The sequence below is a fragment of the Oncorhynchus gorbuscha genome, linkage group LG08 (genome assembly GCF_021184085.1).
Source record: "Oncorhynchus gorbuscha isolate QuinsamMale2020 ecotype Even-year linkage group LG08, OgorEven_v1.0, whole genome shotgun sequence".
In the NCBI taxonomy this organism is placed as follows: Eukaryota; Metazoa; Chordata; class Actinopteri; order Salmoniformes; family Salmonidae; genus Oncorhynchus; species Oncorhynchus gorbuscha.
The window spans coordinates 76,201,555-76,224,649 of NC_060180.1; the positions used below are offsets into that span (position 1 = coordinate 76,201,555).

The 23,095-nt window shown below is 43.5% G+C and overlaps 1 protein-coding gene across 1 annotated transcript in view; it reads right to left on the reverse strand.

Moving 5' to 3' along the window:
* The window catches only part of LOC124040699 (microtubule cross-linking factor 1-like), a 137,003-nt gene that overhangs the window by 70,977 nt on the left and 42,931 nt on the right, over positions 1–23,095 (reverse strand). The window contains exons 7-8 of the mRNA XM_046357774.1: positions 20,820–21,575; positions 10,868–11,032 (exon numbers count right to left, since the gene is read on the reverse strand). Of these exons, the coding sequence (XP_046213730.1) occupies positions 10,868–11,032; positions 20,820–21,575 (921 nt within the window). The remainder of the gene's footprint in view (positions 1–10,867; positions 11,033–20,819; positions 21,576–23,095) is intronic.

The following is a 23,095-nucleotide window of genomic DNA, read 5'->3' on the forward strand; positions in this document are numbered from 1 at the left end:
GTGAATGGTATGAAGACAACAGAATGTCTAGAGGTGGTGAATGGTATGAAGACAACAGAATGTCTAGAGGTGGTGAATGGTATGAAGACAACAGAATGTCTAGAGGTGGTGAATGGTATGAAGACAACAGAATGTCTAGAGGTGGTGAATGGTATGAAGACAACAGAATGTCTAGAGGTGGTGAATGGTATGAAGACAACAGACAACAGAATGTCTAGAGGTGGTGAATGGTATGAAGACAACAGACAACAGAATGTCTAGAGGTGGTGAATGGTATGAAGACAACAGAATGTCTAGAGGTGGTGAATGGTATGAAGACAACAGAATGTCAGAGGTGGTGAATGGTATGAAGACAACAGAATGTCTAGAGGTGGTGAATGGTATGAAGACAACAGAATGTCTAGAGGTGGTGAATGGTATGAAGACAACAGAATGTCTAGAGGTGGTGAATGGTATGAAGACAACAGAATGTCTAGAGGTGGTGAATGGTATGAAGACAACAGAATGTCTAGAGGTGGTGAATGGTATGAAGACAACAGAATGTCTAGAGGTGGTGAATGGTATGAAGACAACAGAATGTCTAGAGGTGGTGAATGGTATGAAGACAACAGAATGTCTAGAGGTGGTGAATGGTATGAAGACAACAGAATGTCTAGAGGTGGTGAATGGTATGAAGACAACAGAATGTCTAGAGGTGGTGAATGGTATGAAGACAACAGAATGTCTAGAGAGGTGGTGAATGGTATGAAGACAACAGAATGTCTAGAGGTGGTGAATGGTATGAAGACAACAGAATGTCTAGAGGTGGTGAATGGTATGAAGACAACAGAATGTCTAGAGGTGGTGAATGGTATGAAGACAACAGAATGTCTAGAGGTGGTGAATGGTATGAAGACAACAGAATGTCTAGAGGTGGTGAATGGTATGAAGACAACAGAATGTCTAGAGGTGGTGAATGGTATGAAGACAACAGACAACAGAATGTCTAGAGGTGGTGAATGGTATGAAGACAACAGAATGTCTAGAGGTGGTGAATGGTATGAAGACAACAGAATGTCTAGAGGTGGTGAATGGTATGAAGACAACAGACAACAGAATGTCTAGAGGTGGTGAATGGTATGAAGACAACAGACAACAGAATGTCTAGAGGTGTCTAGAGTGAATGGTATGAAGACAACAGAATGTCTAGAGGTGGTGAATGGTATGAAGACAACAGAATGTCTAGAGGTGGTGAATGGTATGAAGACAACAGAATGTCTAGAGGTGGTGAATGGTATGAAGACAACAGAATGTCTAGAGGTGGTGAATGGTATGAAGACAACAGAATGTCTAGAGGTGGTGAATGGTATGAAGACAACAGAATGTCTAGAGGTGGTGAATGGTATGAAGACAACAGAATGTCTAGAGGTGGTGAATGGTATGAAGACAACAGAATGTCTAGAGGTGGTGAATGGTATGAAGACAACAGAATGTCTAGAGGTGGTGAATGGTATGAAGACAACAGACATGTCTAGAGGTGGTGAATGGTATGAAGACAACAGAATGTCTAGAGGTGGTGAATGGTATGAAGACAACAGAATGTCTAGAGGTGGTGAATGGTATGAAGACAACAGAATGTCTAGAGGTGGTGAATGGTATGAAGACAACAGAAACAGAATGTCTAGAGGTGGTGAATGGTATGAAGACAACAGACAACAGAATGTCTAGAGGTGGTGAATGGTATGAAGACAACAGAATGTCTAGAGGTGGTGAATGGTATGAAGACAACAGACAACAGACAACAGAATGTCTAGAGGTGGTGAATGGTATGAAGACAACAGAATGTCTAGAGGTGGTGAATGGTATGAAGACAACAGACAACAGACAACAGAATGTCTAGAGGTGGTGAATGGTATGAAGACAACAGAATGTCTAGAGGTGGTGAATGGTATGAAGACAACAGACAACAGAATGTCTAGAGGTGGTGAATGGTATGAAGACAACAGAATGTCTAGAGGTGGTGAATGGTATGAAGACAACAGACAACAGAATGTCTAGAGGTGGTGAATGGTATGAAGACAACAGAATGTCTAGAGGTGGTGAATGGTATGAAGACAACAGAATGTCTAGAGGTGGTGAATGGTATGAAGACAAATGTCAGAATGGTATGAAGACAACAGAATGTCTAGAGGTGGTGAATGGTATGAAGACAACAGAATGTCTAGAGGTGGTGAATGGTATGAAGACAACAGAATGTCTAGAGGTGGTGAATGGTATGAAGACAACAGAATGTCTAGAGGTGGTGAATGGTATGAAGACAACAGAATGTCTAGAGGTGGTGAATGGTATGAAGACAACAGACAACAGAATGTCTAGAGGTGGTGAATGGTATGAAGACAACAGACAACAGAATGTCTAGAGGTGGTGAATGGTATGAAGACAACAGACAACAGAATGTCTAGAGGTGGTGAATGGTATGAAGACAACAGACAACAGAATGTCTAGAGGTGGTGAATGGTATGAAGACAACAGAATGTCTAGAGGTGGTGAATGGTATGAAGACAACAGAATGTCTAGAGGTGGTGAATGGTATGAAGACAACAGAATGTCTAGAGGTGGTGAATGGTATGAAGACAACAGAATGTCTAGAGGTGGTGAATGGTATGAAGACAACAGACAACAGACAACAGAATGTCTAGAGGTGGTGAATGGTATGAAGACAACAGAATGTCTAGAGGTGGTGAATGGTATGAAGACAACAGACAACAGAATGTCTAGAGGTGGTGAATGGTATGAAGACAACAGAATGTCTAGAGGTGGTGAATGGTATGAGTCCTGGATAATAAAGTCGACAAGCTCAGGTCGAGGATCTACTTCCAGAGACACATCAGGGACTGTAACATACTCTGTTTTATGGAATCATGTCTTTCTCCGCATATACTGTCCCCGTCCATAGATCCAGCTGGGTTCTCAGTACATCGCACAGACAAGAATAAAGAACATTCCGGGAAGAAGAAAGGCGGGGGGTGTATGTTTCATGATTAACTATTCATTGTGTGATTGTGATAATGTACAGGAACTCAAGTCATTTTGTTCACCCAACCTAACCTCACAATCAAATGCTGATCGTATTACCTCCAAAGAGAATTCTCTTCGGTTATAGTCACAGCCGTTTATATTTCCCCTCAAGCCGATACCACGACGGCTCTCAAGGAACTAGACTGGACTTTGTGCAAACTGGAAACCACATACCCTGAGGACGCATTTAATGTAGCTGGGGATTTTAACAAATCAATTTAGAGGAAAATGCTGCCGGATTTCTACCAACACATTGCCTGCAGTACTCAAGCTTCAAAAACTCTTGACCATTGCTACAAGGCCCTCCCCCGTCCTCCCTTTGGCAAATCAGATCACAACTCCATTTTGCTCCTCCCTTCCTATAGGCAGAAACTATTCAACGCTGTTCTGACCAATCAGAATTCATGCTTCAAGATTGTTTTGATCACGAGGACTGGGATATGTTCCGGGTTGCCTCAGAATAACATTGGCCCTGGACACCATTTGTGAATTGATCGCCCCCCATCTAGCTTCAAATTTCGTTCTGTTAGGTGACCTAAACTGGGATATGCTTAACACCCCGGCAGTCCTACAATCTAAGCTAGATGCTCTCAATCTCACACAAATCATCAAGGAACCCACCAGGTACAGCCCTAAATCCGTTAACATGGGCACCCTCATAGACATTATTCTGACCGACTTGCCCTACAAATACACCTCCGCTGTTTTCAATCAGGATCTCAGCGATCACTGCCTCCTTGCCTGTATCCGCCTGTATCCTCTATGGGTCCACGGTCAAACGACCACCCCTCATCACTGTCAAACGCTCCCTAAAACACTTCTGCGAGTAGGCCTTTCTAAACGACCTGGCCCGGGTATCCTGGAAGGATACTGACCTCATCCCGTGAGTCGAGGACGCCTGGTCATTCTTTAAATGTAATTTCCTCACCATCTTAAATAAGCATGCCCCGTTCAAAAAATGCAGAACTAAGAACAGATACAGCCCTTGGTTCACTCCAGACCTGACTGCCCTCGACCAGCAAAAAACATCCTGTGGCGGCCTGCAATAGCATCGAATAGTCCCCATGATATGCAACTGTTCAGGGAAGTCAGGAACCACAACACGAATGTCAGTCAGGAAAGCAAAGGCTAGATTTTTCAAGCAGAAATTCGCATCCTGTAGCTCTAACTCCAAAAGGTTTTGGGACACTGTAAAGTCCATGGAGAACAAGAGAACCTCCTCCCAGCTGCCCACTGCACTGAGACTGGGTAACACGGGCACCACAGATAAATCTATGATAATGAAAATTTCAATAAGCATTTCTCAACGGATGGCCAATGCCTATTCCTGGCTACTCCAACCCCGACAACAGAACCCCCAAGTCTAGAGCTGGTGAATGGTACAAATCAGCCCAAGACAACACAATGTCTAGCTGGTCACCCAAATCCAGACAACAGAATGTCTATGAAAAAGCTGAAACTGCCCTGGTATGAAGACAAATCATGTTGTCTGAGCTAGACAATGGTTTGAAAAATACCCACCTAGATTGGTGCAACCCCTATGAAGACTGTTCAACAGAATGTCTAGAGGTCCTGAAAGATATGAAACAATAAACACCTAGACAACAGAATGTCTAGATTTTGAATGGTACTGAAGACAACAGAATGTCTAGATCTACAAAATGGTGAATGGTATCAAGACAACAGAATGTCTAGAGGTGGTGAATGGTATGACTCAACAGAATGTCTAATGAGGTGGTGAATGGTATCCCCAAGACAACAGACAACAGAATGTCTAGAGGTGGTGAATGGTATGAAGACAACAGAATGTCTAGAGGTGGTGAGGTATGAAGACAACAGACAACAGAATGTCTAGAGGTGGTGAATGGTATGAAGACAACAGAATGTCTAGAGGTGGTGAATGGTATGAAGACAACAGACAACAGAATGTCTAGAGGTGGTGAATGGTATGAAGACAACAGAATGTCTAGAGGTGGTGAATGGTATTAAGACAACAGAATGTCTAGAGGTGGTGAATGGTATGAAGACAACAGAACCACTGCAAGGTGACTGGGAATATGCAATATAAACAGAATGTCTAGAGGTGGTGACATGTTCAATCAAAGTGAATCCCTACCGCAGTCTGCTGTCCCCATTTGCTCCCCATTGCTCAAGATGGACACCATTGTTCCTGTAGCCAAGAAAACAAAGGTAACTGAACTAAATGACCATCGCGCTGCACTCACTTCTGTCATCATGAAGTGCTTTGAGAGGTTAGTTAAGAATCTTATCCACCTTACCTGACACCCTAGACCCACTTCAATTTGCATATCGCCCCAATAGCTCCATAGGCGATGGAATCAGCATCACACTGCCCTATCCCATCTGGAGCAGAGGAATACCTATGTAAGAATGCTGTTTCTTTGACTATAACTTAGCCTTCAACATAGTACCCTCCAAACTCATCATTAAGATCGGGGCCCTGGGTTTGAACCCCACCCTGTGCAACTGGGTCCTGCACTTCCTGACGGACCACCCCCAGGTGGTGAAGGTAGGAAACACAGCCACTACGCTGATCCTCAACACAGGGGCCCCACAAGAGTGCGTGCTCAGCCCCCTCCTGTACTCTCTGTTCACCCATGACTGCGTGGCCACACCCTCCTCCAACTCAATCATGGAGTTCAGACGACACAACAGTAGTAGGCCTGATTACCAACAATGACGAGACAGCCTACAGGGAGGAGGTAGAGTGGTGCCAGGAAAATAACCTCTCCCTCAACGTCAACAAAATGAAAGAGCTGATCGTGGACTTCAGGAGACAGCAGAGGGAGCACGCCCCTATCCACATTGACGGGACCGCAGAGGAGAAGATCGAAAGCTTCAAGTTCCTCGTTGTACACATCACTGACGATATGAAATGGTCCACCCACACAGACAGTGTGGCGAAGAAAGTGCTACAACGCCTCTTCAACTTCAGGAGGGTGTAGAAATTTGTCTTGGCACCAAAAATCCTCACAAACTTTTACACATGCCCAATTGAGAGCATCCTGTTGGGCTGCATCAGCGCCTGGTACGGCAACTGCTCCGCTCACAACCGCATGGCTCTCCAGTGGGTGGTGCGGTCAGCCCAATGCATCACCGGGGGCAAACTACCTGCCCACCAGGACACCTACAGCATCCAAAGTCACAAATATCATAAAGGATATCAACCACCCGAGCCACAGCCTGTTCACTCCACTATCATCCAGAAGGCGAGGTCAGTACAGGTGCATCAAAGCTGGGACTGAGAGACGAAAAAACAGCTTCTATCTCAAGGCCATCAAACTGTTAAATAGCCATCACTAGCACATTAGAGGCTACTGCCCTATGTACATAGATGTGGAATCACTGGTCACTTTAATAATGGAACACTAGTCGACTTAATAATGTTTACATACTGTTTTACTCATCTCATATGTATATACTGAATTCTATTTTAGTAAATGCCACTCCACTAATATTTATATACTTCTTAATTGAATTATTTTAGATTTGTGTGCATTGTTGTGAATTGTTAGATATTACAGCGCTGTTGGAGGTAGGAACACCCGCAATAACATCTGATAACAAAACATTTTGATTTGATGAACACTCTAAATAGGTCAGGAGACAGACAGGGAGCCTAAAAATAATTATTTAGGCGATATTATTTCAAGGCTATAGCCTACAAAGAAACACAGTGTAAAGCATTGCCATTGCGACACAATAGGCTGGTAGGGACAAAAAGCGCTCAGCATTTAAACATAATTTTGTTGTATTATGTCTCCGGCCTCTAGGTCACCAGGGTGCTCGTTAGAGCGCACACCTGTCACCACCGTTACACCGTTACCTTCGCGTCATCAGACTCCCCGGGACTTCCCTGATAACCTTCCCTATATATGTCCCTCCCTTTGGTTCCTTCCCTATATACGTCTCTCCCTTTGGTTCCTTCCCTATATATGTCTCTCCCTTTGGTTCCTTCCCTATATACGTCTCTCCCTTTGGTTCCTTCCCTATATATGTCCCTCCCTTTGGTTCCTTCCCTATATATGTCCCTCCCTTTGGTTCCTTCCCTATATATGTCCCTCCCTTTGGTTCCTTCCCTACATATGTCCCTCCCTTTGGTTCCTTCCCTATATATGTCACTCCCTTTGGTTCCTTCCCTATATATGTCCCTCCCTTTGGTTCCTTCCCTACATATGTCACTCCCTTTGGTTCCTTCCCTATATATGTCACTCCCTTTGGTTCCTTCCCTATATATGTCACTCCCTTTGGTTCCTTCCCTATATATGTCCCTCCCTTTGGTTCCTTCCCTATATATGTCCCTCCCTTTGGTTCCTTCCCTACATATGTCCCTCCCTTTGGTTCCTTCCCTATATATGTCACTCCCTTTGGTTCCTTCCCTATATATGTCCCTCCCTTTGGTTCCTTCCCTATATATGTCACTCCCTTTGGTTCCTTCCCTATATATGTCTCTCCCTTTGGTTCCTTCCCTATACATGTCCCTCCCTTTGGTTCCTTTCCTTCCCGTTTGGTTTTTTTACGTGTTATTTCTTACATTAGTACCCCAGGTCATCTTAGGTTTCATTACATACAGTCGAGAAGAACTACTGAATATAAGATCAGCGTCAACTCACCATCAGTACGACCAAGAATATGTTTTCCGCGACGCGGATCCTGCGTTCTGCCTTACAAACAGGACAACGGAATGGATCGCATGCAGCGACCCAAGGAAACGTCTCCGAAAAAGAGGGAAACGAGGCGGTGTTCTGGTCAGACTCAGAAAAAGGGCACATCACGCACCACTTCCCAGCATTCTTCTTGCCAATGTCCAGTCTCTCGACAACAAGGTTGATGAAATCCGAGTAAGGGTAGCATTCCAGAGGGACATCAGAGACTGCAACGTTCTCTGCTTTACGGAAACATGGCTTACTGGAAAGACGCTATCCAGGGCGGTGCAGACAACGGGTTTCTCCACGCATCGCGCAGACAGAAACATACATCTCTCTGGTAAGAAGAGTGGCGGGGGCGTATGCCTCATGACTCACAAGCATTTCGCTACACTCGCATTTAACATCTGCTAACCATGTGTATGTGACAAATAAAATTTGATTTACATATGTCCCTCCCTTTGGTTCCTTCCCTATATACGTCACTCCCTTTGGTTCCTTCCCTATATACGTCCCTCCCTTTGGTTCCTTCACTATATATGTCTCTCCCTTTGGTTCCTTCCCTATATACGTCCCTCCCTTTGGTTCCTTCCCTATATACGTCCCTCCCTTTGGTTCCTTCCCTATATGTGTCACTCCGTTTGGTTCCTTCCCTATATACATCCCTCCCTTTGGTTCCTTCCCTATATACGTCCCTCCCTTTGATCACTGATCATGCTATCTTTATTGCACTCCACACTTCCCTTTCACACCTGGACGAAAGGAACACCTATGTGAGAATGCTATTCATTGACTACAGCTCAGCGTTCAACACCATAGTGAACTCAAAGCTCATCACTAAGCTAAGGACCCTGGGACTAAACACCTCCCTCTGCAACTGGATCCTGGACTTCCTCATGGACCGCCCCAGGTGGAAAGGGTAGGTAACAACACATCCGCCATGCTGATCGTTAACACAGGGGCCCCTCAGGGGTGCGTGCTCAATCCCCTCTGTACTCTGTGTTCACTCATGACTGCATGGCCAGGCACAACTCTAACACCATCATTAAGTTTGCCGATGACACAGTGGTAGGCCTGATCAACAACGATGAGACAGCATATAGGGAGGAGGTCAGAGACCTGGCCGTATGGTGCCTGGACAACAACCTCTGAACGTGATCAAGACAAAGGAGATGATTGTGGACTACAGGAAAAGGAGGAACGAAAACGCCCCCATTATCATCGACGGGGCTGTAGTGGAGCAGGTTGAGAGCTTCAGTTCCTTGGTATTCACATCACCAACAAACTAACATGGTCCAAGCATACCAAGATTGTCGTGAAGAGGGCACAACAAAACCTATTCCCCCACAGGAGACTGAAAAGATTTGGCATAGGTCCTCAGATCCTCAAAAAGTTCTTCAGCTGCACCATCGAGAGCATCACTGCCTGGTACGGCAACTGCTTGGTCTCCGACCGCATGGCTGCTTGGTCTCCGACCGCAAGGCACTACAGAGGGTAGTGCGTACAGCCCAGTACATCACTGGGGGCAAGCTTCCTGCCATCCAGGACCTCTATACCAGGCGGTGTCAAAGAAAGCCCCAAATAATTGTCAAAGACTCCAGCCACCCTAGTCATAGACTGTTCTCTCTGCTATCGCACGGCAAGCGGTACCGGAGCACCAAGTCTAGGACAAAAAGGCTTCTCAACAGTTTTTACCCCCAAGCCATAAGACTCCTGAACATTGAACTTTGATTTGTACCGGTACCCCCTGTATATAGCCTCCACATTGACTCTGTAACAGTACCCCATGTATATAGCCTCCACATTGACTCTGTACCGTAATACCCTGTATATAGCCTCCACATTGACTCTGTACTGGTACCCCCTGTATATAGCCTCCACATTGACTCTGTACTGGTACCCCCTGTATATAGCCTCCACATTGACTCTGTACCGGTATCCCCTGTATATAGCCTCCACATTGACTCTGTACTGGTACCCCCTGTATATAGCCTCCACATTGACTCTGTACCGTAATACCCTGTATATAGCCTCCACATTGACTCTGTACCGGTACCCCCTGTATATAGCCTCCACATTGACTCTGTACCGTAATACCCTGTATATAGCCTCCACATTGACTCTGTACCGGTACCCCCTGTATATAGCCTCCACATTGACTCTGTACCGTAATACCCTGTATATAGCCTCCACATTGACTCTGTACCGGTACCCCCTGTATATAGCCTCCACATTGACTCTGTACTGGTACCCCCTGTATATAGCCTCCACATTGACTCTGTACCGGTATCCCCTGTATATAGCCTCCACATTGACTCTGTACTGGTACCCCCTGTATATAGCCTCCACATTGACTCTGTACCGGTATCCCCTGTATATAGCCTCCACATTGACTCTGTACCGTAATACCCTGTATATAGCCTCCACATTGACTCTGTACCGGTACCCCCTGTATATAGCCTCCACATTGACTCTGTACCGGTATCCCCTGTATATAGCCTCCACATTGACTCTGTACCGTAATACCCTGTATATAGCCTCCATATTGACTCTGTACCGGTACCCCCTGTATATAGCCTCCATATTGACTCTGTACCGGTACCCCCTGTATATAGCCTCCACATTGACTCTGTAACAGTACCCCCTGTATATAGCCTCCACATTGTTATTTTACTGCTGTTCTTTAATTATTTGTTGTTTTCTTAAAATTGCATTGTCAGTTAAGGGCTTGTAAGTAGGTTGTATTCAGCATTTCACTGTAAGGTCTAAACCTGTTGTATTCGGTGCATGTGACGAATACAATTTGATTTGATTTGACTGTCTGTCTGTTCTTAGTCAGTCCTACAGTAGCATGGTATGATCAGTCCTACAGTAGCATGGTATGATCAGTCCTACAGTAGCATGGTATGATCAGTCCTACAGTAGCATGGTATGATCAGTCCTACAGTAGCATGGTATGATCAGTCCTACAGTAGCATGGTATGATCAGTCCTACAGTAGCATGGTATGATCAGTCCTACAGTAGCATGGTATGATCAGTCCTACAGTAGCATGGTATGATCAGTCCTACAGTAGCATGGTATGATCAGTCGTACAGTAGGTGGTAAAAGACAGGGAGGTAGAGAGATGGAAGAGGCACTGACCTCCAGTCTTAAAGAAGCCAGGAGGGGTCTGTGGTATCTAGTGTGTCCCAGGATGGCTCCCCTGTTCTGGACCGGGCCCTGAGGAATACCCTCCTGGCTCTGGGTCTCCACGGCTCGCTCCTGTCCTAGACGCCACTCCAACTCATCCCTCACACCGGACCGTGACTGAGGGGTGGGGGTCAGGGGTCAGGGGGTGGAGGGAGTAGAAATGCATGAAGTGGATTGGTGGGTGAACAAACAGAGATGAATGACCACGAACAAACAGCGGAAGGAATAAAAAATAAAAAATAAAAATGGGTAAAGAAGATAAAGACAAGGTGCAAAAATATGTACTGAAAACTAAAAGAGAACAGACTGACGGAACAGGCTAGAGAATGAAGAAAAGCACAAAGAGAAAGACCAACTTAAAGACCACGGCGTACGAGAGAGACGAGAAGAGGACTAGAACGAGGATGAACAACATGATTGGTTGAAACATCTGAAGGACGGAGGGGACACAAAGAGAAGGAGAAAAAAGAGAGGGATCGGGGGAGGGGGGAAGGAATGCAAAAACACTGTTTATGAAGCGCATGCAATGAGGGATACATGACTCCAAACACAGCTGATACCACAGCAGACTGCAGATAGCTTAGCTAGCACACCAACCATATATAGATACCACAGCAGACTGCAGATAGCTTAGCTAGCACACCAACCATATATAGATACCACAGCAGACTGCAGATAGCTTAGCTAGCACACCAACCATATATAGATACCACAGCAGACTGCAGATAGCTTAGCTAGCACACCAACCATATATAGATACCACAGCAGACTGCAGATAGCTTAGCTAGCACACCAACCATATATGGGTGGTCCTTCTGTAGCTCAGTTGGTAGAGCATGGCGCTTGTAACGCCAGGGTAGTGGGTTCGATTCCCGGGACCACCCATACGTAGAATGTATGCACACATGACTGTAAGATCGCTAGGATAAAACCATATATAGATACCACAAACTGCAGATATATATTATTATATATATTATTATTATATTATTATATATAGATACCACAGCAGACTGCAGATAGCTTAGCTAGCACACCAACCATAGATAGACACCACAGCAGACTACAGATAGCTTAGCTAGCACACCAGCCATAGATAGATACCACAGCAGACTGCAGATAGCGTAGCTAGCACACCAACCATAGACACCATAGCAGACTACAAATAGCTTAGCTAGCACACCAGTCATAAGTAGACACCACAGCAGACTGCAGATAGCTTAGCTAGCACACCAACCATAGACACCACAGCAGACTACAGATAGCTTAGCTAGCACACCAACCATAGACACCACAGCAGACTACAGATAGCTTAGCTAGCACACAACCAGCCATAGACACCACAGCAGACTGCAGATAGCTTAGCTAGCACACCAACCATAGACACCACAGCAGACTACAGATAGCTTAGCTAGCACACAACCAGCCATGCAGTAGTAAAAACAACTCTACACACGTGCAATGCCGTTATTTTTCACGTTACACTTTGAACTGTTTTACACTGTTAAACGTGACTCTTCATTAGACTTTATCATTCTACATGACTTTTAACTTTATCTTGTTTTCTTTGAGTAGAAGGCAAACCATGTCCTTCAATGCTTGTGAGAATGTGTGTTTGTAGTGGCTGTTAGTTCAGTAACAGTATGCTCCACCCATCCTAACCATAATTAGGATTCTACAGGTATTATCCCAATCCAATTTCAAAAGAGAATTAAGGGGGCTTTTTTTGTAATAAAATAAAAAAAATGTTTTCATTGAATAATTCCAAAAGGCCCAATGGTGGCGTAAAGAGCAAACTGTTTATTAACATGCTGTCTCAAACAGCCGTACCAGTGGTGGAGGGCAACGCAGCGGACGGAAGGCGAGGATACCGGCAAGGTTCTTCCACAGGCAACTCCTAATTCTGACTTCGATTGATTCATTGATTTGTTGATTTGATTGCTTGATCAATTGTGTGGGAGAAAGCCATATGGAAGAAGCTGCCCCTCCCACCGAGTTGAAGCAGGCATCTGCATGTGGGCGATGGATCAAGGCGGCAGGTTGCCATTTCGGGGGCAGGGTGCGTATGGGTATGCGGACGCAGTTCTGAAAGTGAGGGTGTGAGGGATGGTGAATGGGGACTGGAGAAAGGGGGTGGTGGTGGTGGTGTGTGGCTGAGCCGGGTGGCTCAAGGTGGGACAGGCGCTGCTGTGGCCCCTCCGCTGTTCGTTTGGTTGTCCTGTGTTTCTCAGTCCGTCTCTGAGGACACCAGGTGTGTTCAAGCCCGGCACTAACACACCTGATTCAACGAAACAGCTAATCACCTAGCCCACGATTATTAGTACTGGGCTATGAACCCAAAGCAATGGATGGGTAACATTGGCCTAAAGTACCGTGTTTATTCAGTCAGACAAATTCTGATATTTTTTTATCACACTAATTGGTCTTCTCACCAATCACATCAGATCTTTTCACACCAGATCTTTTCTGATTGGTCAAAATACCAATTAGTGTGAATTTAAAAAAATATATATGAATTGGGCTACCTGTGTTTAAACGCAGCCAAAGTGTCACCATCTCTGCTTGGTTCCTGCTGGTCTTTACTGATCTAGTGTTGTGTAATCAAACAGGGGGGCTCTGTGGACTTTCTGTAGACTGGTCATGTAGGGGTGTAGTGGGCCGTTTGTTTTTGACCTCACATAGTGTGTTTGAACCTGGGACCAATGTGAAAGGAAGCTTAAAATAAACATGACTTGTGTTCCGAGTGGGTAGTCTTCTGATAAAGCTGTCCAGACATGGGTCTGTGTCTCAAATGACACCCTATTCTCTATATATAGTGCACTACTTTGGACCAGTGTCTGGCTCTGGTCAAATCTAGTGCATTTACACGGGGCATAGGGTGCCATTTCAGAAGCAAGCCCGCGCTAGATATAATGAATGGTTTTGTGTATTTGACACGCTACGCTGCATTAGCATCACATTTAGAGGCTGGGAATGACTCTACTAATGACTGCTCACTTGAGTGAGTTTTATACTGTTTACATCCAGTAGCAATGGACTGTACCATGTACACAGACTCCCCTTGGGGTTTTATACTGTTTAAATCCAGTAGTAATGGGACTCTACCATTTATACAGACTCCCCTTGGGCTTTTATACTGTTTACATCCAGTAGTAATGGACTGGACCATGTACACAGACTCCCCTTGGGGTTTTATACTGTTTACATCCAATAGTAATGGACTGTACCATTTACACAGACTCCCCTTGGGGTTTTATACTGTTTACATCCAGTAGCAATGGACTGTACCATTTACACAGACTCCCCTTGGGGTTTTATACTGTTTACATCCAGTAATAATGGACTCTACCAATTATACAGACTCCCCTTGGGGATTTATACTGTTTACATCCAGTAATAATGGACTCTACCAATTATACAGACTCCCCTTGGGGATTTATACTGTTTAAATCCAGTAGTAATGGACTCTACCATTTATACAGACTCCCCTTGGGGATTTATACTGTTTACATCCAGTAGTAATGGACTGTACCATTTACACAGACTCCCCTTGGGGTGTTATACTGTTTACATCCAGTAGTAATGGACTCTACCATTTACACAGACTCCCCTTGGGGTTTTATACTGTTTAAATCCAGTAGTAATGGACTCTACCATTTATACAGACTCCCCTTGGGGTTTTATACTGTTTACATCCAGTAGTAATGGACTGTACCATGTACACAGACTCCCCTTGGGGTTTTATAATGTTTACATCCAGTAGTAATGGACTCTATCATTTATACAGACTCCCCTTGGGGTTTTATACTGTTTACATCCAATAGTAATGGACTGTACCATTTACACAGACTCCCCTTGGGGTTTTATACTGTTTACATCCAGTAGCAATGGACTGTACCATTTACACAGACTCCCCTTGGGGTTTTATACTGTTTACATCCAGTAATAATGGACTCTACCAATTATACAGACTCCCCTTGGGGATTTATACTGTTTACATCCAGTAGTAATGGACTCTACCAATTATACAGACTCCCCTTGGGGATTTACACTGTTTACATCCAGTAGTAATGGATTCTACCAATTATACAAACTCCCCTTGGGGATTTATACTGTTTACATCCAGTAGTAATGGACTCTACCATTTATAAAGACTCCCCTTGGGGATTTATACTGTTTACATCCAGTAGTAATGGACTCTACCATTTATAAAGACTCCCCTTGGGGATTTATACTGTTTACATCCAGTAGTAATGGACTCTACCATTTATACAGACTCCCCTTGGGGTTTTATACTGTTTACATCCAGTAGTAATGGACTCTACCATTTATACAGACTCCCCTTGGGGTTTTATACTGTTTACATCCAGTAGTAATGGACTGTACCATTTATAAAGACTCCCCTTGGGGTTTTATACTGTTTACATCCAGTAGTAATGGACTGTACCATTTATACAGACTCCCCTTGGGGTTTTATACTGTTTACATCCAGTAGTAATGGACTGTACCATTTACACAGACTCCCCTTGGGGTTTTATACTGTTTACATCCAGTAGTAATGGACTGTACCATTTACACAGACTCCCCTTGGGGTTTTATACTGTTTACATCCAGTAGTAATGGACTGTACCATTTACACAGACTCCCCTTGGGGTTTTATACTGTTTACATCCAGTAGTAATGGACTGTACCATTTACACAGACTCCCCTTGGGGTTTTATACTGTTTACATCCAGTAGTAATGGACTGTACCATTTACACAGACTCCCCTTGGGATTTTATACTGTTTACATCCAGTAGTAATGGACTGTACCATTTACACAGACTCCCCTTGGGGATTTATACTGTTTACATCCAGAAGTAATGGACTGTACCATTTACACAGACTCCCCTTGGGGTTTTATACTGTTTACATCCAGTAGTAATGGACTCTACCAATTATACAGACTCCCCTTGGGGTTTTATACTGTTTACATCCAGTAGTAATGGACTGTACCATGTACACAGACTCCCCTTGGGGTTTTATAATGTTTACATCCAGTAGTAATGGACTCTATCATTTATACAGACTCCCCTTGGGGTTTTATACTGTTTACATCCAATAGTAATGGACTGTACCATTTACACAGACTCCCCTTGGGGTTTTATACTGTTTACATCCAGTAGCAATGGACTGTACCATTTACACAGACTCCCCTTGGGGTTTTATACTGTTTACATCCAGTAATAATGGACTCTACCAATTATACAGACTCCCCTTGGGGATTTATACTGTTTACATCCAGTAGTAATGGACTCTACCAATTATACAGACTCCCCTTGGGGATTTACACTGTTTACATCCAGTAGTAATGGATTCTACCAATTATACAAACTCCCCTTGGGGATTTATACTGTTTACATCCAGTAGTAATGGACTCTACCATTTATAAAGACTCCCCTTGGGGATTTATACTGTTTACATCCAGTAGTAATGGACTCTACCATTTATAAAGACTCCCCTTGGGGATTTATACTGTTTACATCCAGTAGTAATGGACTCTCCATTTATACAGACTCCCCTTGGGGTTTTATACTGTTTACATCCAGTAGTAATGGACTCTACCATTTATACAGACTCCCCTTGGGGTTTTATACTGTTTACATCCAGTAGTAATGGACTGTACCATTTATAAAGACTCCCCTTGGGGTTTTATACTGTTTACATCCAGTAGTAATGGACTGTACCATTTATACAGACTCCCCTTGGGGTTTTATACTGTTTACATCCAGTAGTAATGGACTGTACCATTTACACAGACTCCCTGTTTACATCCAGTAGTAATGGACTGTTTTATACTGTTTACATCCAGTAGTAATGGACTGTACCATTTACACAGACTCCCCTTGGGGTTTTATACTGTTTACATCCAGTAGTAATGGACTGTACCATTTACACAGACTCCCCTTGGGGTTTTATACTGTTTACATCCAGTAGTAATGGACTGTACCATTTACACAGACTCCCCTTGGGATTTTATACTGTTTACATCCAGTAGTAATGGACTGTACCATTTACACAGACTCCCCTTGGGGATTTATACTGTTTACATCCAGAAGTAATGGACTGTACCATTTACACAGACTCCCCTTGGGGTTTTATACTGTTTACATCCAGTAGTAATGGACTGTACCATTTACACAGACTCCCCTTGGGGTTTTATACTGTTTACATCCAGTAGTAATGGACTGTACCATTTACACAGACTCCCCTTGGGGTTTTATACTGTTTACATCCAGTAGTAATGGACTGTACCATTTACACAGACTCCCCTTGGGGATTTATACTGTTTACATCCGTGAATCTGCACTGCATCGTCTGAAATGGCATCCAATTCACCCACACGGCTCTGGTCCAAAGTAGTGCCCTATTAGTGAACAGGGTTCTATAGACTTCTGGTCCAAAGTAGTGCCCTATTAGTGAACAGGGTTCTATAGACCTCTGGTCCAAAGTAGTGCCCTATTAGTGAACAGGGTTCTATAGACCTCTGGTCCAAAGTAGTGCCCTATTAGTGAACAGGGTTCTATAGACCTCTGGTCCAAAGTAGTGCCCTATTAGTGAACAGGGTTCTATAGACCTCTGGTCCAAAGTAGTGCCCTATTAGTGAACAGGGTTCTATAGACCTCTGGTCCAAAGTAGTGCCCTATTAGTGAACAGGGTTCTATAGACCTCTGGTCCAAAGTAGTGCCCTATTAGTGAACAGGGTTCTATAGACCTCTGGTCCAAAGTAGTGCCCTATTAGTGAACAGGGTTCTATAGACCTCTGGTCCAAAGTAGTGCCCTATACACTGAGTAGGGTGCCTATTCCTCACTGCTGTTGAAAGCCACGTTGTTCTCTGTCTGACAGATTCATTACTTCAACATTTCTATTTGTTTCCTGGTGTCATAATGTATAAATCAGAACGTCCTTGTTGTTTTGTTTCAGAATGTCTTAATGTATAAATCAGATTGTCATGAAATAATATCAATATCGGTTTTACTCTGTTTTAAGACATACTAACTGATTGATAAGACATACTAACTGATTGATAAGACATACTAACTGATTGATAAGACATACTAACTGATTGATAAGACATACTAACTGATTGATAAGACATACTAACTGATTGATAAGACATACTAACTGATTGATAAGACATACTAACTGATTGATAAGACATACTAACTGATTGATAAGACATACTAACTGATTGATAAGACATACTAACTGATTGATAAGACATACTAACTGATTGATAAGACATACTAACTGATTGATAAGACATACTAACTGATTGATAAGACATACTAACTGATTGATAAGACATACTAACTGATTGATAAGACATACTAACTGATTGATAAGACATACTAACTGATTGATAAGACATACTAACTGATTGATAAGACATACTAACTGATTGATAAGACATACTAACTGATTGATAAGACATACTAACTGATTGATAAGACATACTAACTGATTGATAAGACATACTAACTGATTGATAAGACATACTAACTGATTGATAAGACATACTAACTGATTGATAAGACATACTAACTGATTGATAAGACATACTAACTGATTGATAAGACATACTAACTGATTGATAAGACATACTAACTGATTGATAAGACATACTAACTGATTGATAAGACATACTAACTGATTGATAAGACATACAACTGATTGATAAGACATACTAACTGATTGATAAGACATACTAACTGATTGATAAGACATACTAACTGATTGATAAGACATACTAACTGATTGATAAGACATACTAACTGATTGATAAGACATACTAACTGATTGATAAGACATACTAACTGATTGATAAGACATACTAACTGATTGATAAGACATACTAACTGATTGATAAGACATACTAACTGATTGATAAGACATACAACTGATTGATAAGACATACTAACTGATTGATAAGACATACTAACTGATTGATAAGACATACTAACTGATTGATAAGACATACTAACTGATTGATAAGACATACTAACTGATTGATAAGACATACTAACTGATTGATAAGACATACTAACTGATTGATAAGACATACTAACTGATTGATAAGACATACTAACTGATTGATAAGACATACTAACTGATTGATAAGACATACTAACTGATTGATAAGACATACTAACTGATTGATAAGACATACTAACTGATTGATAAGACATACTAACTGATTGATAAGACATACTAACTGATTGATAAGACATACTAACTGATTGATAAGACATACTAACTGATTGATAAGACATACTAACTGATTGATAAGACATACTAACTGATTGATAAGACATACTAACTGATTGATAAGACATACTAACTGATTGATAAGACATACTAACTGATTGATAAGACATACTAACTGATTGATAAGACATACTAACTGATTGATAAGACATACTAACTGATTGATAAGACATACTAACTGATTGATGAAGCCAGGGGGTTGATGTCCAGATGTAGCAAGGAGACAGACAACGTAACATACAGTACAGACAGTAATGCAACCCAAATGGCACCCTATTCCCTATGTAGGACACTACTTTGACCAGGGCCCATAGGGCTCCCTATTCCCTATGTAGTGCACTACTTTGGACCAGGGCCCAAAGGGCTTTTAACTAGTGCTACCAACCCGAACCGAGTGATTTTTTTTTTAAACCTTTGTTTAAATAGGCAAGTCAGTTAAGAACAAATTCTTGTTTGCAATCACGGCCTACCCCGGGCCAAATCCGGACGACGCTGGGCTGATTGTATGCCGCTCTATGGGACTCACAATCACGGCCTAGATGTGATGCAGCATTCGTCAATGGCCCATTCTCCTTATAGGAGCCAAGGGATGAAGCCAAGTAAAGTCAATCCTGAAGGCTCTGGTGAAAGGTGCACTAGATGGTGAAAGGTCCACTGGATGGTGAAAGGTCCACTGGATGGTGAAAGGTCCACTGGATGGTGAAAGGTCCACTGGATAGTGAAAGCTCCACTAGATGGTGAAAGGTGCACTAGATGGTGAAAGGTCCACTGGATGGTGAAAGGTCCACTGGATGGTGAAAGGTCCACTGGATGGTGAAAGGTCCACTGGATGGTGAAAGGTCCACTGGATGGTGAAAGGTCCACTGGATGGTGAAAGGTCCACTGGATGGTGAAAGGTCCACTGGATGGTGAAAGGTGCACTAGATGCGGGGCAGATGTTTCAGGCTCCCGAGTGGTGCAGCGGTCTAAGGCACTGCATCTCAGTGCTAGAGGCGTCCCTACAGACCCTGGTTCAGAGGTCTAAGACACTCCATCTCAGTGCTAGAGGTGTCACTACAGACCCTGGTTCAGCGGTCTAAGGGCACTGCATCTCAGTGCTGGAGACGTCACTACAGACCCTGGTTCAGTGGTCTAAGACACTGCATCTCAGTGCTAGAGGTGTTACTACAGACCCTGGTGCAGCGGACTAAGGCACTGCATCTCAGTGCATCAATACAGAACCTGGTTCAGCGGTCTAAGGCACTGCATCTCGGTGCTAGAGGCGTCACTACAGACCCTGGTTCGATTCCAGGCTGCATCACATCCAGGCCTTGATTGGGAGTCCCATAGGGCGGTGCACATTTGGCCCAGCGTTTACCGGGTTTGGCAGGGGTAGGCCGTCTTTGTAAATAAGAATTTATTCTTAACCTAGTTGCCTAGTTAAATAAAGGTTGAATTTAAAAGAAATATATAATAATCATTGTGAAGTAAAGTAAGCCTGAAGACTCTGGTCAAAGGTGGAGCACTACGTAGTGAATAGGGTGCCATTTCGGCCGCACTTCTGGATAGAGACAGATATAGGTCAAAATTCGGAGGAGTTTTATCCCATTCCTTACCTGGAAATCTGTGACCAGGTCGCGTCCCAGGGTGCCGATGGGCGAGTCTCGTGACATGGAGGTGACCCCAGACAGGAAGCTACTAGACTCAGTGAGGTTGGGCAAGGGTGACAGGTCGTCTCCCCGATCCCGGTCACTTCCCCTCTCCCTCAGGCCCTCTCCCAGGTGATCCACCTTCTCCATGAAGATATGGAGCTCTGTGCGGAAGGCCTTCATACGGGTGTTGATAGTGTCCAGGACCTGTGAGTCTGGTTTGGGATCGGGTAGGCGGATGGTGTCATCTTTATTGCCCTCCAGAGCCAGACTCAAACAATCTCCTCCTGTTATTAAAATCTTTCCGTCATAGATCAGACTTTCCGTGTCGCTAATGAGACGATCTACGGTCTTCCCAAGGCGCTCTGCTTCTCGTTTGACATTCGTGAACGTCTCGCGGTCTTCTCGCCTACGATTAGATAGTTCGGTGGCGCTGAGCACGCTGAGCTCGTCCGAGGGCTTGTGACTTCCAAACCCCGAGGTTGTGGTGGTCTTCTCAAAGAGGTCCTCCGAGTCGCTTTCGCCACCGACAGGCCCCTCCCTCTTGGGGTGTAGAAGGAGGAGCCTCCCAGTCTCTTCCTCCTCAGCGGAGTCTCGGCGGCCGGTGTCGCTGTCTGCATCGCTGTCCCGCGGGGAGCCGGTGCGGAGGCCCAGGTGTTGGGCCAGGTCACAGCGCTGAACGTTGGACATCAGAACTCTGTTCTCATACTGCAGCTTCATCACCTGGAGGATGAGGACACGAGACACCATTATGTTAGCTTCAGAGACAAGTCAACATTATGTTAGCTTCAGAGACAAGTCAACATTTTGAAAGCTTTAGAGACAAGTCAACATTATGATAGCTTTAGAGACAAATCAACATTATCAAAGCTTTAGAGACAAGACAACATTATGAAAGCTTTAGAGACAAGACAACAATATGTTAGCTTAAAAAACAAGTCAACATTATGAAAGCTTTAGAGACAAGTCCACATTATGATAGCTTTAGAGACAAGTCCACATTATGATAGCTTCAGAGACAAGTCAACATTAGGATAGCTTCAGAGACAAGTCAAAATTATGAAAGCTTTCCCCCGTTTTCCTCTCTCTACCCTGCTGATGTTACATTTGCAAAACCCCTTGGTTAACATAGAGATTCTGGGAACATCAGAAGGTGGGGGGAAATGAACTATATTCTGGTAATCCGACCAATGGAACATATGCAGTGGTACTTAATGAATATGATGTCAGTTCGGTTGTCATCTGAGACATTCTCATCAATGATAAGATGACATAAAATCTACAGTGGAAAGTCTACACATCAGAGTTATCGGATTCACATGGAATTGTTATTCAATTTATATGTTTGAATATGAAATGATTTGTGATGGGATGAAATGTGATTTTAGCTTCTAAAATGTGAGATTTGGTTTTTCATAAAATAGGGCTCTGCTCAATCAGTGGCCCGCCCCTGTGAAGGGACATCGGCTATAAAACTTTTCAAACACCCCCTCCTCTCCCTTCCTATATAAGCCCTTGACGACAATACAACCTCCTGTTCCGAGGACGTGAGGACGATGGTTCGATGTCAGAATTGGTTCACATAATAACTACAGAACGAAGCAAACATCAGCATGAGCTTGGTTGCGAATGGTATGAACTTTGAACTCTTATTCACTACAGAAGTGATACCTCCTCGCCGTTGAATTAGCAACAGCCGCTGCAAACAAGGGTTAGGAAGGAACAGACAGAGTATCCCGTCTACCACACAATGACGTTACTACAACGTATTCAATTTACCAGCAGAGACATTCTTCAAAGGACAAAGGACTCGGTTGGGCAACACGGCCTTCCATCCACCACCAACCTACTGAAGCGCAGCTCAGAGTAAATATTTATTGCATTTTCCTTTTCCAAATGGGCGGTAATTTAGAATGCATAAGATACTGTATTTACGATAGCACAGCTTCTCCCTTTGTCCCTCAGTCTTCTTGCTCTTTCACTCAAACCCAGCCCCTTTTCTTTTGTGTCATATCTGTCCAGCTGTCATATCTGTTCTGCCCGGTAGGGACGTTTTCCTTTATGACGTCATTTGTAATTAAGTTATGATTTAAATATGTGTATGTGTAATTCTGTGTGATTAGTTAGGTATTTAGTAAATAAATAATTAAACCCAATTTTGTATTGCTGATTCAACTTGTTAGCCAGGGTTCGTGCAGATAACTAAGAATTTACAACTTTCAGATGAGACTGAATTAAGATGA